Source organism: Saccopteryx bilineata, chromosome 11 (assembly GCF_036850765.1).
Source record: "Saccopteryx bilineata isolate mSacBil1 chromosome 11, mSacBil1_pri_phased_curated, whole genome shotgun sequence".
Taxonomy (NCBI): Eukaryota; Metazoa; Chordata; class Mammalia; order Chiroptera; family Emballonuridae; genus Saccopteryx; species Saccopteryx bilineata.
Window position 1 is genome coordinate 51,146,450 of NC_089500.1, and position 18,305 is coordinate 51,164,754.

Genomic DNA, 18,305 nt, shown 5'->3' on the forward strand with positions numbered 1-18,305 from the left:
AAGGGCAGCCTCAGACCCACAGCGGCAAGGACCTCAATTCTCCCAGTGGCTTGAATAAACACAAGGCTCGGACCTCAGGCTCCAGAGGGGAATGCAGCCCAGCTGACGCCTAGACTGCAGCCTTGTGAGACCCTGAGCAGAGGACCCGGACGAGCTGTGTCCAAACTCCTAACTTGTGAAAACTGTGATATAACAAACACGGGTTATTTTTAAGCCACAAAGTTATGGTAATTTGCTCTACAGCAATAGAAAACTAGTGCACGTACAGATGAAAATTAAATGAATTCTAGGCTAGGAATCAAAAACTTCCGATTCTTGTAATGTTTCTGCTCTTCACTGAGTGACCTAATATTTTCTAGATCCTTCAATAGAAATTGGATTGTTGTGAGAGTAGATATATGTAATAAAATAATGAATGTGACACATTTGCAAGATAGAAATGATGAAATATATTAGTGTGAGAAAAAGAATCCATGGATTATAAACAATGTTTTAATCATTAAAAAAGCTTAATAAATGAAGGTACTGATGGAAACAGCTGAGTTAACAAAGGATACCTATTGTATAGTTTAAGCCAAGACAAACATAGATCCATAATCCAGCCTACAGATTTGATCATGAGGTTATAAATTCATCTACAGGGTGCTTGTCTTGTCAGTTATTTAGGATATAAGTAGAATATAAAGGCTAAGTGTTGTAGTAACAATGATATAAACACCTTTTTTGATTAAATACACACATACACACACATTCCCTTTAAGAAGAAAAATTCTTTTTAATTATGGGAAAACCATGATGTAGAAAACTTGGATCTAAAAGTACTTTATTTAGGTGCCAGGGTTGCTTTGGGGCCCTATTACTGTAACCAACCATTCCAGTTTTCCTGGAAGTTTCCCCAAAATATAGGACTTTAAAAAAAAAAACAACATAGGACATTTTGTTTTGAAACTGGGAGAGTCACAGGTAAACTGAAAAGTTGGTACAATGATATATAAAAACAATATATAAAAATGAGTTATACTTCTTTATTTCAGTAACAACAAAATGATGTAAAATATACTATTTAAAATAACATGGAAGTCCTGGCCAGGTGGCTCAATGGATCGAGTATTGTTCTGGTACAACATGGTCACGGGTTCATTCCCCGGTCAGAGCACGTATGAAAAGCAACTAACGAGTGCAGCACTAAATAGAACAACTAAGTGAACGTGTTGATGCTTTTCTCTCTCTTGCTCTCTCTCTCTTTCCCTTTGCCCCCTTATCGTTCTCTCTCAATCAATGGAAAAATTAAAAAAAAAACACTGAAAAGATGTAGTATCTATAAATAAATAACAAATAATGAAGAAGGCTTTTGTAGAGAATTACAAAACTTTATTGAGACTTTAAAGAAGACTTAGAAAATTCAATATTTTAAAGATGTCATTATTACTCAATTTATTTATAGATTCAGGGTAATTCTCAGAATTCTAATGTTTCCATTTTTAATTTTGTTTATTGTTGTGTTTTATTTTGTGTGTCTTTTTTTTTTTTTTTGGTAGAACTTGGTAACTGAATTCTACATTTTATATCAAAGTGTAAAAGGTCTAAGAATAGCCCTCAATGAGGAAAAATAAGCTGGTAGAATTTGATCTACCAGTTATCAAATATATAATAAAACTACAATGATTAAATAAATGTAATCCCGGGCCAGTGGTAGACAAATAGACCAGTGGAACAGAACAGACAGCAGAATATAGTGGAACAAAACAGAGAAACAGACTTATAAGGAAATGATATAGAGTAGGGATAGCCTAGCAGAATACTGAGAAAGGACACCTTTTTTTTTCTAGGGATAGAGAGAGAGGCAGAGACAGAGACAGACAATGACAGTCAGGAAGAGAAAGAGATGGGAGGCTTCGACTCGTAGTTGTGTCACTTTAGTTGTTCATTAATTGCTTCTCATATGTGCCTTGATGGGGGTTGGGGGAGGGCTTCCGGTGAGGCCAATGACCCCTTGCTCAAGCCAGAGATCTTAGGCTCAAACCTTGGACCATGGGGTCATGCCTATGAGCTCACACCCAAGCCAGCAACCTTGGGGTTTAGAATCTGGGTCCTCACTGTCCCAGGTTAATGCTCTACCCACTGTGCCACCACCTGGTCAGGCAGGACAGACTTTTCAATAGATGATGCTGAGACAAGTGGGTATTCATTGGAGGGAAAATGAATTTTGACTCTTATTTCACATCATATGAAACATTTATAGGTGAATTAATGACTTAAATAGCAAACTGTAAATCTTTCAGAATATAAGTTAGTACAACATGTCTATGACCCTGGGAAAGAGAAGGCATTACTTTCTTTCTTCCTTTTCTCCTTCTTCTTCTTTTTTTAAAATACTGATGATATTATTATTATTATTGTCAAGCTGTAAAAACATACAAGATCATCTCACAGGGGAGGAAGATGACACCTTGAAGTTAAGTGATTGGCCCCAAGTCACACAACTAGGACCATACATTTCAGGATCTCTGAACCAGAGGGCATTTCTTTTTCTTTTTAGTGAGATGAGGGTATATAAAGAGACAAACTTCTGCATGGGCCCCAAATGGGATCCACCTGGCAACCCTGTCTGGGGTTTACGCTTGAACTAACCGAGCTATCCTCAGCGCCTGAGGCTGATTGATGCTCAAACTAATCGAGCCACTGGCTGTGAGAGGGGAAGAGAAAAAGAAGGAGGAGAGGGAGGAGGAGAGAAGCAGATGGTTGCTTCTCATGTGTGCCCTGATCAGGGATTGAACCTGGAGAACTGGCATTCTGGGCCAATGCTGTACCCACTGAGCCAAGTGGCCAGGGCCAGAAGGTATTTCTTTTTTATTAAAAAAAGAGACACAGAAATCATTCATGATGAAGAAAATGTTGGTGAATCTGACTACAAAAAATTTGACAAATTAGTATAGTTCACCATAAGGAGAGGGAAAGACTAGTCATTAAGTGAGAGAAAATATACACAACTTACATAACTAACAAGAATTTATACTCAAAATATAAAAAGAACTTCACAAGTGTATAACAAAACCCACTAGAAAATTGGGCCAAAACCTTGAACAGGCATATTATCAAAGAAGATTTCAAAATATACTATATACCAAGAAAATGATGTCCAGACTCATTTAACACCCAGAGCGTCAAACTGAACATGTGAAAATATACTAAGTATTGAAAGGATGTGAAACAATAGTAATTCTCATATTCTAGAAAAACATCAGAGAATTACCTAGTGAAGCTGAAGATAAAGAAGAGTCTCTAGTTCAGCAATTCTACTTTTAGGTAATAACCTAGTGAAACTAGTGCACGTATGTGCCGACAGACATGGACAAGCACAGCGCAGAGATATTGGGAGTTCAGTTCCAGACCACCTCAATAAAGCAAGTATCACAATAAAGTAAGTCATTTTGCTGGTGAAGCGTCTTGCCTTCAATGTGTAAAAACACACAATATCTGTGAAGTGCAATGAAGTGGAACAATAAACTGAGGTATGCCTGTACAAAAATGTTCATAGCTCCAATATTTGATATAACTAAAAGTGCAAAAACATCAATTAGTAATTGAATAAAAAAGTCTATTGTGAGATGGTCAAATAATGGAATACCATACAGTAATGAAGTCATAGCTATATGCACCCACATGGAAGATCTTAAAAATACAATTTTGTTTTATGTATTCTCAGTACACGTGTGATAGCTCATAAAATTTAAATGCTAAAAAAGTCTGGCTTAGAGTTGTGGAAAGCAACATTCCCCTGCTCTTGACTTCGTGGCATAGGGTTGTGTTACGGAGCAGTGGCGCCTGTGAGACCCTTTAGGGGCTGTGCTCTGAGGTGAGCCAAGAAGTGGAGCCCCATATGTGTAAGGGAAACTTGTGGGTGGGCCCATGTGAAGCCCCCTTTGTGACCATCAGAGCTACTATAACAAAAGACACTTCACAGGTGGCAAGGTGAGCCTGGCCACGAGGCTCATCTCCCTTTATTCTTTGTGATTTGGACATTGAAAGTTAGAAATCTAGAGTCATTTGGATTCTGAGACTCTTGAAGCTAGTGGCTTATTTGTTACAGGTTGTTTTGTAAGTAACATCAGTTTTCACAGTGAGTATACTTTTCATAGTAAACATTCTAAGAAATTATGTTTATGTGTATGAATCAGAAAATATACATCCTGCCTGGTCAGCCAAACTACTTCTATTTATTTTCATGTATCGTTTACAAAACTCACGCCATTGCAGGCAGTGGACACTGGGAAATCGACATGAACTATTTACAAGGTGCTGGACTTGAGCATGAGTGTGCATATGAATATGTCATCATAAATACGACACTCCGCTCCACACTATAGACGGTCACACACTTACCTTATATGCTTCCTCACTGACAGCTTTGATGTTGGCTTCTCTCCATCTCCCGGGTACCCCGTCAATCACCTCACGATAGTTCACATAATAGCCAGTAATTTCAGCCCCTCCACTCTTATCTGGTTGCTTCCATCCAAGAACCATTGAGTCACGACAACTTTCAAGACAAGTGATATCAGAGGGTGGAGATGGTGCCGCTGTTGCAATACAAATACTTGTAAGTAGACAGAAGGGCACCTGTGCTTCTATGTACATTCGATCTGTTTCACTGGTGCCATGTATTAGGGCACGAGATCTTGTGGTATAAAACTAAAACGTGACACTGATCAGTAACTTGGCATCTGATTTGGTGTATGAGAAAAAAATTGGCCTGACCTGAGGTGATGCAATGGATAAAAATCAGCCTGGAACGCTGAGGTATCCCTTGCCTGGTCAAAGCACATATGAGAAGCAACAACTATGAATTGATGCTTCTTGCTCTACCCCCCTGCCCTTCTCTCTCTACTCTCTCTTAAAAATCAATAAGTAAAATATTTTAAATAAAATAATAAAAATAAAAAGAGAAAAAAATTGACACACAGCAAAAAGAACACTGCAATTATTATTCTAAAGATAAAAAGAACCTGCCCCCTAACCCCAGAGAGGAATAAGTTTAGAAATACTAAAAGAAAAATGATATGATATCCTGTGAAATGATTGTGTTCCCCTTTAAAAAGGAATATTTTCTCCAACATAGACCTTTTTGTTTCTTTATTCTATTTTGTTTTTATTTGATCCTTGAGGAAATGGAATATGTAAATTAATTTCTGCCTCAATTCACTTATTGAGAATTTCCAGGTATTTCTCTGAAGCTAAATGCCAGCTTTAAAATTTTTTAAAAAATAGACAAAATCTAGGCCCTGGCCAGTTGGCTCAGTGGCAGAGCGTTGGCCTGGCGTGCAGGAGTCCCGGGTTCGATTCCCAGCCAGGGCACACAGGAGAGGCGCCCATCTGCTTCCCCACCCCCCTCCTCTCCTTCCTCTTTGTCTCTCTCTTCCCCTCCTGCAGCCGAGGCTCCATTGGAGCAAAGTTGGCCCCGGCGCTGAGGATGGCTCCATGGCCTCTGCCTCAGGCGCTAGAATGGCTCTGGTCGCAACAGAGCAAAGCCCCAGATGGGCAGAGCATCGCCCCCCGGTGGGCATGCCGGGTGGATCCCAGTCAGGCGCATGCGGGAGTCTGTCTGACTGCCTCCCCATTTCCAACTTCAGAAAAATCCAAACCCCCCCCCCAAAAAAAAGGCACAATCTCCCATGGCCTCCAAACAGAAGCTAGAGGTGGGATAGAAATAGGGAATAGATAAGAGGCATTCTTTAATTTGTCATTGTATGCTTATTATTTCATTTTTATTTAATAAAAAACATTGTCCTCTAGAGTAAATAAGTCACAAGTACCAAATATCTTAATTAGAAAATTCTTACCTTACTGCTAAATAGTCTTAAATAAAGCAGTACTGGGAACATGGATCATATGTCAGAGAATATAGCTATCTGTGACTATAATACCGTGTTAAACATTTTATGGTGACTCAAAGGATAATGTTACTTTTATTTATTTGAATTAAATGTGAAAGGTAAATTGAAAACCTGAGGATGAACAACAGAAGTTAATAACTATGATCTTGATAAAATGTCACTTCTTTATGAAGTATTTCCCCTGTACATGTATTAACTATGAATATTGAAAGAACCTCACATAAGCTATGATGATCATCTCTAGCTCCCTTAGCAAAATGAGTCCAAAGGTATATCTTCCTCAGAAACCTAAAAGGACTTTATAACCCAATTACTTTAAATATGCTATTATCATTAAACACAATTAATTTTGTATATAAGCCAAACCTATATAAGATTACGCAAGTATTGCAAATAAACAGCTGGAAACATAAAATGATGAATAAACAGAGATGGAAGTGAACACAGATGGAGGAATGTGATCTACTCTAGACAATGAGAGGTGAAGATGCTGATGGAGACAGATGGAACAGTTTTACTCTTTGAACTCTCACCTATATCCTTCTTCTTTTTCAGAGCGTCAGACTTACTTTTCCCTTTAGGATCTGCTTTCTGTGGTGATGGGATAAGTTCTTCCTGAACTCTTTCACTTACTTTACTTACTTCTGTTTGACCCAGGTTTTGAGAGCTACTGGGTATTGGAGGTTTGCTAAGTTTGCTACCAAGTAAAGCATCTTTCTTAAAGGTGGGCTGGGAGGTTTCATGCATGCCTCCCCTGGAGTCTGTTAGTCCACCAGGTGCATCATTCAGTTCAGGCCACACATCTGGAGACACTCCTCCCCCTACAATCGCCAGATAACAACAGAAACACTTTAAGCCCAGACACGGTATAAATTGCCCTTATTTAATAGAATAAAGAGAAAAACATTAGGACCACAGACAGAATGAAAACAACAGACAGAACAAATACAATCTTGGTTTAACAGAAATCACTTGGCTTTGCAAGAAATATGGAGAGCATATGTTATATGTAATTTACACCAAGGAAATATTTCAACTTCTCCATATTCTGGAAAAAGAAAAAATGAGAACAAAAACTACAGATAGAACAGGAATTATTCTGGATTTGCAGAACCCAAATATATACAAGAAAAAGCAAATCTCAGACATTTCTTGAAAGATCTAAGTCCTATTTATTATTCAACAGAATGGAGGAAAAAAGACCATAAAGTACACAAGAAACATAACATTAAAGATCCTGGATTTTATAACAGAATTATGCACATTACTGAAATGGTCTGTACCTCCCAATCTCAAAGCAACATGTTCACTATTGTCCATTTTATAAGGAATGTTAAAAAGTAATATGGAACGCTGGAGACAATTGATATTTAATCATCTCTTTAAATGTGTTTAAGTCTCTTTAAATATGAAAGATTTCATTTTGATTTCTCTGAACTTCCTGGGTGGCTCCCTTCCCATGTTATATAAGATTGTGAGGTACATCATGTACATACATATAATTACTTTATTACTGGTTTTATTCTGTTGGTTACTTTGCAAGCACAGATGAAACATGATTAAGCAATCACAGGGGTCTTTGCAGGGATTTTAGAGGCGTTTAGAAAAGGCACATTAATGTGCTGTTAGTGACAGCAAGCCAGGCTTTGTTGCAGATGATCTGTGCTACGGGTGATATACCACTTCATGGAACTGAATGGCCCTTCACATCCCCATGACGAGCACGGAGTTAGAAAGGAGTTTCACACAATGGGAAGTATCTGAGGAAACTTGGACTTGTGAAGATGGAAAAGCTACAGATGCACAGAATCTGGATAAGTGATGAAGATCTGCAAAATGACAGCTATGGAAGGTTAGATGTCACCGGGAGTCAGAGAAAATAATCACTTGAGGATGGAATCATCAAGCAATTCTTAGAATCTTTAAACAATTTCTAGAAAGGATGGTATTTTCCTTGATAGCTTAGAAAAATTCTTTTTTTTTTTTCCTGAAAAATTTATACATAAGGAACTTACCAATAGCAGCTTTTACTTCGATGGCTTCTGAATCCTGGGAATATTCACTAAGTCCAGCTGCATTAACTGCTCTGACCCGGAAAATATAACTTTGACCCGTTGCCAATCCATGGCATGTAAATCTGAAAGGAAAGAAAGTTTTTTAAAACTTTCATAGGAGGAAAATGAGAGAAGATGATTGTTAGCGTAACTGAATGATTATGCTCAATGAAAATGAGTCATTTTTTAAAAAGAAGAAAAAGATGTAGAGAGATGCAGGGACACAGTGCTTTAGACAAGAAGGCAGCAATGGCAATTTTCTAAACTCACTCTGTCAGACAGTGTGGATTCTGGTTTTTCCCCTGAATAAAGACCTTCCAGGGGTCCTCAAACTTTTTACACAGGGGGCCAGTTCACTGTCCCTCAGGCCGTTGGAGGGCCGCCACATACAGTGCTCCTCTCACTGACCACCAATGAAAGAGGTGCGCCTTCCGGAAGTGCGGTGGGGGGCTGGATAAATGGCCTCAGGGGCCGCATGCGGCCTGCGGGCTGTAGTTTGGGGACGCCTGCTAACCTTTCTGAGAATCTTTGTACTCATCAGTAAAATGGGGATAATTATGCCTGCATAATAATTTCTGGGCTTGAGCCCAAGATGTTTACTTGGTAGCAAACTTAGCAAACCTTCAATACCCAGTAGCTCTCAATATTGTCCATAAGGTATTTAAAATACCTATTACTGGGCCTGCATATAGGAAGCATTTAACAAATATTAGGTGGTATTAATAATATTATTAATGGCTATTTCAGGTATACACGTATAGCCATAGGCATAGGCTGCTCCTCGTCACAGAAGCTTAGTCACTGCCTTCCTGCATGCCAGGGAAAGTACAATTACTTGAGAAATTACGTTTGAATTTGAAATGTGAAAAGTTGACTCCAGAATTACCATTCACATATAGATACAATCACAAGGGGTGAGTTCATGGGCAGTTTCATACAAAACAGCCTCACTCTTTAACAGCCACTATGATTACAAAAAGCTGTTTCATGGATTACTGCAACATTTTAATCCATTCTAAGGGCTGTAACCACAGGGAGTAACAAATCTACTAATGACTCTATTACTATTAGCATGTTGAAATATTTAATAAAGACAGCCATAATTTAGACCAATCCTAAATTTAGGCCAACCCTTAGGTCAGCTTAGTTCAGTGAATATTTATTGAGCACTTGAGTGTTTCAGACACTAAGCTAGGTATTGTGGATACAATGATGAATAAAATATGGTGCCTGTCCTTGAGAAGCTCCCATCTGTTTGTGAAAAGGCTTACTTTGCTTACCCTCCATGAATTTTTCTAAATGGTCCCAGGAAATTTCTGGGAACTCAGAATAAAAGTGAAGTAAGCAAACAGGATAAATGAATCTCTTGTAAAACACAATGCTTTCCCATTAGTTGGACTGTCTATATTCTTTCATGTTTTATAAAAGAACCAGCTCATCCTATGTGGGTCCTTGGACTTAGAAGTGGTCAAAGAAGGAGCTGCTTAACAAGCCTGTTTGACAATTGTGAGGGTGGAATCTCTTCTCAGATTGGTCCTAAATCAATGTAGGCCCAGATTCTGGGTGCAGGCCAGAATTCATCATCAACTTGCAAGGCTGGCTGATAAAATATTTGGAAGCGAGAAGAAACAACCTTCCTCACGTTGGAAACAAAGAGGTGGCAGAATATTCTGAATGTCCTTGGTTTGGTGTTATTCACACCTCCTTAGCATTGAGTGTAACCACATTGATATTCAGAATTTGTAAAACAGCGATACTTTTTTTCCTGTTCATTTAAAATGCCTGGGTAATTTACATTAGCTAGAGCCTATTTGATCCTTGGAATCTAGTGTCACATTGGGTATTAAAGACCGAACAGAGGGGTAAAAAAGACAAATAGCATAAAGGAAAACAACCAGAAAAGAACTATATAATGAACTGACATTAAGTATTTCTAAGTGTTTAAGATAACTAATATAACGAGTAAGCCTTTTTTCAATCAATTCAGGAAGATGTCTTGTTCAATACTCTACCCCAGAGCCTACTTACTGTATTGCAGTAGACATGTCCAATTTTAAATTCATGTGGATATTTAAAGTACAATTTTTTAAATGTATTATTATTTTTTTGGTATTTTTCCAAAGTTAGAAGCAGGGAAGCAGTCAGACAGACTCCCGCATGTACCTGACAGGGATCCACCCAGCATGCCTACCAGGGGGCGATGCTTTGCCCATCTGGGGCATTGCTCCGTTGTGGCTGGAGCCATTCTAGCACCTGAGGTGGAGGCCATGGAGCCATCCTCAGTGCTCGGTGCAACTTTGCTCCCAGGGAGCCTTGGCTGCGAGAGTGGAAGAGAGAGACAGAGAGGAAGGAGAGGGGGAAGGGTGGAGAAGCAGATGGGCACTTCTCCTGTGTGCCCTGACCAGGAATTGAACCCGGGACTTACACATGTCAGGCCGACACTCTACTGCCAAGCCAACCGGCCAGGGCCTAAAGTACAATTAAAAAAAAAAAATAACATCTCCCTCTATTGGATGCTTGCATTGCTGTGTAGGGTCATGGCTATGTTTCCTTTTTGCAGCCTCTGTGGCTCTAGAGTCAGACATCCCCTCACCCCCCCCCCACACACACACACAGACACAGAGTGTGGTTACCGTGAGCCCTTCACCGGGTTGTTGTTGCAGGGCTCCCACTTGCCAGAGCCAACAACACTAGACTCTATGTAGTAACCAACCAGCTCTTTAGCATCTTTGGATTCCTCCCACGTAACGACCACCGACGAGTCTGTGTTTCTGCTTGGGATGATGTTGCCTGGGGCCTTGGGGATATCTGTGAAGAGAAATGATGTTCAGCTCAGGCTGGTTTTAGAAAATTCATTCTTAACACGTGTGCACAAACACATACACATACATTTTATATGAGCAATCTTATCAAACATATGGTTGCTTTATAATATATTTGTTAAAACTAATAAATATATTAGGTATGGAGAATAATAACTAAATACCCAGGAACACACCAACCTACCCCAGAAAAAAATACACTAGCAATACTGTTAAAACTCTTGAAAAGTTAACTTTTATAACTTGCTAATTCATAATAAAATTTTAAAAATGTTTCAGTCAAGTCAAGTCATCAATTAAATTTATAATATACGCCCTGGCTGGTTGGCTCAGCGGTAGAGCGTCGGCCTGGCGTGTGGGGGACCCGGGTTCGATTCCCGGCCAGGGCACATAGGAGAAGCGCCCATTTGCTTCTCCACCCCTCCCCCCCTTCTTCCTCTCTGTCTCTCTCTTCCCCTCTCGCAGCCAAGGCTCCATTGGAGCAAAGATGGCCTGGGCGCTGGGGATGGCTCCTTGGCCTCTGCCCCAGGCGCTAGAGTGGCTCTGGTCACGGCAGAGCGATGCCCTGGAGGGGCAGAGCATCGCCCCCTGGTGGGCAGAGCGTCGCCCCCTGGTGGGCGTGCCGGGTGGATCCCGGTCGGGCGCATGCGGGAGTCATTCTGACTGTCTCTCCCCGTTTCCAGCTTCAGAAAAAAAAAAAAAAATCATAATATAAAAAAGGGTATCACCACTTTTACTTCTGAATATATATGTTCTAATAAGACTCCTGCTTTGGAATTTTCTCTTGAATCAAAGTAGAAAAAGTTTATAGCTTTTCAACCAAATTCTCTACTTACCCAGTTTGTCCTGGACCACAGTCATTTCCGTGGCCTCTGAGGGCTCACCAACTCCGGCTGAATTAGAGCAGCGGACACGGAAACGGTAGGACTTCCCCTCACTCAAGTCGAACAGAGCGAAACGGGGAGACTTCACGGGGAGCTCCGTGTTCACCCTCTGCCAGTTTTCTGTTTCTGTGTCACACTGCAGCGGGACAGTGAAACCCATCAAAAACAGGGCAAGAATCCATGGGATCAATAGGATTATTGATCTATTTACAAAGGTTCTTAATTTATTTAGAGATTAATTTGGGACCAGATACTTTTCTAATTCTTAGGGTTGGTAATTACATTTAATATGATATGTTAGATACTTAAAATTTTATTACACTGTTGCAAACTTTAATTACTTTAATTGACTGTTATTTAATGACTCATAACATCATTCAGGCCTATGCTCAAATATTACCTCTCCGGAAAGGCCTTGATCACAGCCTCTCTTATCACCGACTTAAAAGAGTTCTTTGCTCCTTCCCCATCACTCTCTATTCCTTACCCTGGCTTATTTCTCTTCAAAACACTTATCATACAGTATTTGAAATTAAATTATTTGTCATCTCCTTCATTGCAAAGTAAATTCCAATTAAGTAAATTCAAAACATTTGTTTTGTTTACTATTATACCCCGAAACCTAGAATTGTATATGGCACCTAGTGGATAATCAACAATTTTTTTTCCCCTAAATGAATAAATTTTTCTGAATTCTAAATGAATAAATGAAGTTAGTAGAAAGGTAAAGATATTTTTTTTCTTGCCCGTACTTTAGAATAAATAATGGAAATAATTAATTTTAAAAGATTCTGTTCTTGGAATTAAAATGATCTAGAGTGACTTTGATATCCTTGAATGAAAGATATGGTATATATTTGAGCTTTGCTAGAGAATATAGTGAGAAAATTATCACCAGTCTTCAATAATCCTTTTCTCTTCTCCTTCTAATTTTCAACTCTGCCCAAGATTGTATATAGAAGCAATTTTGCTACAGAACTTTTTAGTAGACTTTTCCAGAAATTCAAACCTTGTGATACACTGCCAAGCTGTCAGGGATGATGTGTTTTGGGGACAATAAATTTACTGGTACATCACTCAGCATAATCTTCATTGACTTGAAATGAGAGACAATATGATGTGGTGAAAAGAACCCAGAGGCACTGATTTTGCTCCTAGCTTTAACAATGAGCCACTTGACCTTGAGGAAGTCATAGGAGGGCTCCTGGTCTCAGTTTTATCATCTGTAAAATAAGCAAATCTGACAAGGTAAACTCTAACTTGCTTTTCCTTCCTTCCTTCCTTCCTTCCTTCCTTCCTTCCTTCCTTCCTTCCTTCCTTCCTTCCTTCCTTCCTTCCTTCCTTCCTTCTTTCTTTTGTTCTTTCCTTCTTTCTTTCTAAGTGAGAGAAGAGGAGATAGAGATAGACTCCCACATGTGCCCCAACGAGGGATCCACCCGGCAACCCTCATCTTGGGCTGATGCTGAATCAACTGAGATATCCTCAGCACCTGAGGCTGATGCCCTCAGACCAAATGAGCTATCCTCAGTGCCTGGGCTGATGCTCTACTGAGCCACTGGCTGAGGGAGAGGAAGACAGAGAGAAGGGGGAGAGGGAGGGGGAGAGAAGCAGATGGTTGCTTCTCATGTGTGCCCTGACCAGGAATGGAACCTGGGATGTCCATACAGGGGTTGGTGCTCTATCCACTGAGCAAACCAGCCAGGGCTGTGCCTTTCTTGATAATGTCATTTGTGTGGGGAAGGGAGGAGAAGATAAATCCCTGCTAAACACTCAATCTATTGCCCACTGAGGATAACATTCTCCCAGACTTTTCACCCTTTAGTTTATAGCTTTCATTCATTATGACATATTCTTCCCTGGGGAACACATAAGCAATTATCAGTCACTTATACTTTCAAAATAAAAGTAATAGCTGCCTTTCGCTATGCTAAGAACTTTATTTGACACTGTAATTCTTCAATCCTCTAAACCAGTGGTAGTCAACCTGGTCCCTACCACCCACTAGTGAGTGTTCCAGCTTTCATGGTGGGCAGTAGCGGAGCAACCAAAGTATAAATAAAAAGATAGATTTAACTATAGTAAGTTGTTTTATAAAGACTAATTCTGCCAAACTTAGCGAAAATCCGACATGAAGTACTTGGTAAGTAATTATTATTATATGCTTTAACTTGCTGTAACTCTGCTTTATAAATTTTATAAAGTAAAGTTACTGCCCTACTTTATAAATCACTGTTACTGTGGAACCGGTGGGCAGTTAGAAAATTTTACTACTAACAGAGATACAAAAGTGGGTGGCAGGTATAAAAAGGTTGACTGCCCCTGATCTAGTGTGTACAGATATGATAGGCAGACTCTGCCTTTTGAGCAGGGCCCAGTTAGTGTGTGTGTGAAGTTATATATAGATTAGAAGTGGCTTGAGGTCATAACTCTGTAGGTTAATATGAACAAGAAGCTTCCCTAGGAACACCTTAAAAGTGGCTTGATGTGACATTTCAGTAGATTAACATAAAAAGGGTTCCCTGTGAGGAACTCCCCCCCAAAAAAGGTGGTTTGAGGTGATAATCCTGTAGATTGACACCTGTTAGAAGGCATAGGCCAGAAAAGGTACTAAAGCCAAGAGGCCTCCCTGCTAAAGTAGTCACCTAGACTCCAACATTGAATGTGGACTGTCTCCATGCAGCTCTGACCAAGAACAGCCAAGAGGAGCATGCCCATGGGGCCCCGTTAAGTTGTACACAGGCTCGCCAAAAGGATTTGTGAGTAATAAACCGCCTGTGTGATTCTTGCAACTAACTGTGTGTCGGTCTCATGTCTTTCCTCCGGCGGCCGTTGGTGCCGGCACTGATGATAGGTAGAATCCTCACAGCCGACTCAAGGGTAGTCTAGAAGAGGCTGCCAGCCCTGCTGTTAAGCAGGAGTGTCCCACTGTACGGGGAAGTAAAATCGGGGATGCCTGATCGACGACACAGAGCTCAGGCTCTACTGGGACACTTACTTACTTAACATTGGTGATAGGTTCTTGGAAAATGCAACTTGAAGTGGAAGGATATATAATGAAATCATTTTTATCCAATTGATTTAACAGTAGTTACGTTTCTACGGCATACTTCTGGCCACAAAAACATTACCAAATTTCTAAAGACACACCCAAAACACATCTAATATTAAACAGTGAAATAAAAATGAGCTATACATTCACTTAAGAATGATGATTTTCCATCCTGCTGATTCCAGTTCAGGACTGTGGGGGACTAGAGCCTGTCCTTGTGGCTCAAGACACAAGGCAGGAACCCAGCCTGGATGGGACACCATTCTGTCCCAGGGCCACTCACACACCAATTCCTCTCACACGAGTCTCTGGGACACGGGAGGGAACTGGAGGACCCAGAGAAAACCTACACAGACGTGAGGAGAACGTGCGAACTCCGCAGACACGGTGGCCCAAGGCCAGAAATCAATCACCCCCTGCCGCATTAATGTTATAATGAAATGACACTGAGCAAAACTTATTTGAGGACCTGCTGTACTAAAAAAATGTCCCCCTTTCTGTTCCATACAAATAGCTGTGCTAATAGAAGAATACTTAAAATTTTAATCACAGACTCACATGTGTTTAGGTTTAGGGAAGTTACAGAGTTTCATGGAGAAATTAATTTATGTGACCAGAGTAAATGTTTCAACAGAAGTCAAAGTTGACTCATCTGAAGAATATGCCTCAGTACTAGCTTGTTACTATGTCATTAATACTGGAAAGTTAGTAATTACTGTCACAGTGCTTATTTAGAACTCTCTTCCTGTAGAGCACTTCAAAAAGATTCAGTGAGTGTGTGTATTAAACACAAGAGAAAGTGAATATTTATCATTTTATTCTTGCACTCTGTTAAAAAAAAATAAAAAAATTTTAATTGAGAATAATACTCAAGTTATATTTTATTTGAAGTTAATACCTAGAAAATTAAAAGGTAATAAAATATAAAATCTTAATATTGTTTTGGTAAAATAAGACTGTCTTGGAAGATACACATATTGCATATTGAAGAGATGATTCATTTATTATTACCAACATTTTAGAGATAAGAAAGAAGTGAGGCATTCTCCTCAAAGACGAGCTAAGTGTGCTTATTAAAGATTAGTAATTAATAAAGGGAAACCACAGACCCTAGCATTTTAAGCTCCAGTATAATTTCTCAAGAGCCACTGATTTAAAATAATTAAAAGGCCAGGAAGTTGCATATCACTTTATGTTTTAATCTAATTTTTATATACTTAAATACCTATATTATCTTATAATAATTGTCAAGAAGGGTGACCTAATTGGATTTCTGAAATTGAATGATTAGAATAGCATTAAAGATAAAAGAGAGAGGCTTTTAAGAAAATTAATTGAGCTCCACAATATTTTTGCAAAAAAAGAGAGATCTTTTCTATGATTGAGCTCGTAATATTTTGCAAAAAAAAAAAAAAAGACCTTTTCTGTTTTGCTATGAAAGTAAATTGTAAAGTAAATAATATCTCTTCAGGTTATTACACAATTTTACAATGTTTTCTCTCAAAAACAAATACTGTATGATCTTACTTACATGTAGAATTAAAAACAAACGAACAAAAACCCACACTCTCCCCCACCCAACAACACGGAACTCAATGATACAGAGAACAGATAGATTGGTGGTTGACAGAGGCTAGGTAGGGGTGGGTGGAGGGTTAAGCAAAACAGGTGAAGGGGGTAAAAAGACACAACTTTTCAGCTATAAAATAAGTCAGGTAATGTACAGCATAGTGACTATAGTTAAAAACTACTATATTGTAAAAAATAAATAAAATATACAAAAAAAAGTGCAAAACGCTTGTTTCATTGATTGCTCTAAAAAATGGGACCTGGCTGGTTGGCTTAACGGTAGAGCATCAGCCCAGCATGTGGATGTCACGGATCCGATTCCAGGTCAGGGCACACAGGAGAAACTTATTTGAGGACCTGCTGTACTAAAAAATGTTCCTTTCTGTTTCATACTATTGTTTCTCCACTCCAGCCTCTCTGGCTTCTCTCTCTCTTCCCCTCCTGCAGCCATGGCTTGATTGGAGCGATCTGGCCCTGGGCACAGAGGATGGCTCTATGACCTCCTTCTGAGGGGCTAAGAAGAGCTAGGTTGCTGAGTAACAGAGCAACGCCCCCCACCCCATGGGCAGAGCATTGCCTCCTAGTGGGCTTGCCAGGTGGATCCCGGTTGGGGCACATGTGGAAGTCTGTCTCTGTCTCCCCTCTTTTTATTTAATTAAAGAAAAAATGGTGTAGAGCTACCAAAAATATATAAATATTCTTATATATAATAAGATAAAATAAACTTATTTTTGTTTCATTTTTTTCAATTATATTCCAATCAAACTTTTCTAACAAATAGATTTTGCATCTTATTTTTAATTAATAAATTCTATTTATTGACTTATTTATTTCTACTGAGTAAATTTGACTTTTAACATTGTGTAAGTTTAAGATGTACAGCATATTACTTTAATACATTTGTATATCATAATATGGTTGCCAGTGTAGCAATATTGATCACATTACATAGCTATAGTACAATATCATTGTTTATGTTCATTCTACTGTACATTAGACCTCTTTGGCTTACTTATTACTTGTTACAAGTTTGTACCCTTAAACACTATCACTCTTATCCCCCCTTCCGATCACTTAGTAACCACCATATTACTCTCCATTTTTAACAGCTTGCTTTTTCTAGAGTCTACACACAAGTGATATCATACAATACTTGTCTTTCTCTGTCTGAGCTATCTCCTATAATGTGCTCAGGGTCCATCCACATTGTTGCAAATGGGAGAATATCCTCTTTTCTCATGGCTGAATAATAGTCTACTGTGTACTTCTACCCCACCTTTTCTGAGTTGTTTCCATATCTTGGCTATTGTGAATAATGCTGTGATAAACAGTGCAGATATCTCACTAAAATCCTGTTTTGCTTTGTTTTGTTTTCATCATCTCCTTCCTCCCCTCACCCCATGCCATGTATTTTTTGAAGACATTAAGTCACCACCAGTGTTACTTGTAAAGCCAGTGCCCTTATCTCTGGGATTTATCTTTCAATGTAGCCACTGTCTGATTTATTTGCCTGGGGACTGCCTCTAAATCCTGTTTTCATTTCCTTTGGGTATAGACAAGTGGAATTGCTAGATACACAGTAGATATATTTGTAACTTTTTGAGGAGACTTCATATTGTTTTCTATGGTGGTTGGACCAATTTACATTCCCACCAACAGTGTATAAGGGTTAAACCTCATTGCAGGCAAATTCTCTTCAAACACTTTTTTCTAGTAGCAATTGTCCTGTCAGTCAACCACTTCTTCCACTCCGAGGCCCTGCGCCTTGCCTGGCAGGTTCCCTTGTGCACTTGCAGCTGGGGCAGTTCCCCAAATAATACCCTGTCCAGGTATTGGCTTTTCTGCACTTTCTCGGCATAAGTACTTATGAGAACTCCCCTCATGTATGGGTATATGATAGATTCACACACAACTCTCATGATTCCACTCATTGTAGGCCTTCACGGTATGCTGCCCACTCTAACATAATATATTGTAATTACAGTATACTTATAAGGTAGTTGAGAGAAAGAACCAGCCAACATCTTATGTTG

The 18,305-nt window shown here is 39.3% G+C and overlaps 1 protein-coding gene and 1 long non-coding RNA gene across 3 annotated transcripts in view; one reads left to right on the forward strand and one right to left on the reverse strand.

Moving 5' to 3' along the window:
- Positions 1-18,305, reverse strand: part of MYOM1 (myomesin 1) — a 164,033-nt gene that overhangs the window by 63,630 nt on the left and 82,098 nt on the right. The window contains exons 15-19 of one of the 2 annotated variants that reach the window (XM_066246490.1): positions 11,607-11,790; positions 10,582-10,756; positions 7,910-8,031; positions 6,428-6,715; positions 4,384-4,580 (exon numbers count right to left, since the gene is read on the reverse strand). In XM_066246490.1, coding sequence (XP_066102587.1) covers positions 4,384-4,580; positions 6,428-6,715; positions 7,910-8,031; positions 10,582-10,756; positions 11,607-11,790 — 966 coding nt within the window. The remainder of the gene's footprint in view (positions 1-4,383; positions 4,581-6,427; positions 6,716-7,909; positions 8,032-10,581; positions 10,757-11,606; positions 11,791-18,305) is intronic. The other variant, XM_066246491.1, reaches the window with a different exon arrangement.
- LOC136315161 (uncharacterized) overlaps positions 1-18,305 on the forward strand; it is a 62,143-nt gene that overhangs the window by 29,116 nt on the left and 14,722 nt on the right. The window lies entirely within an intron of this gene.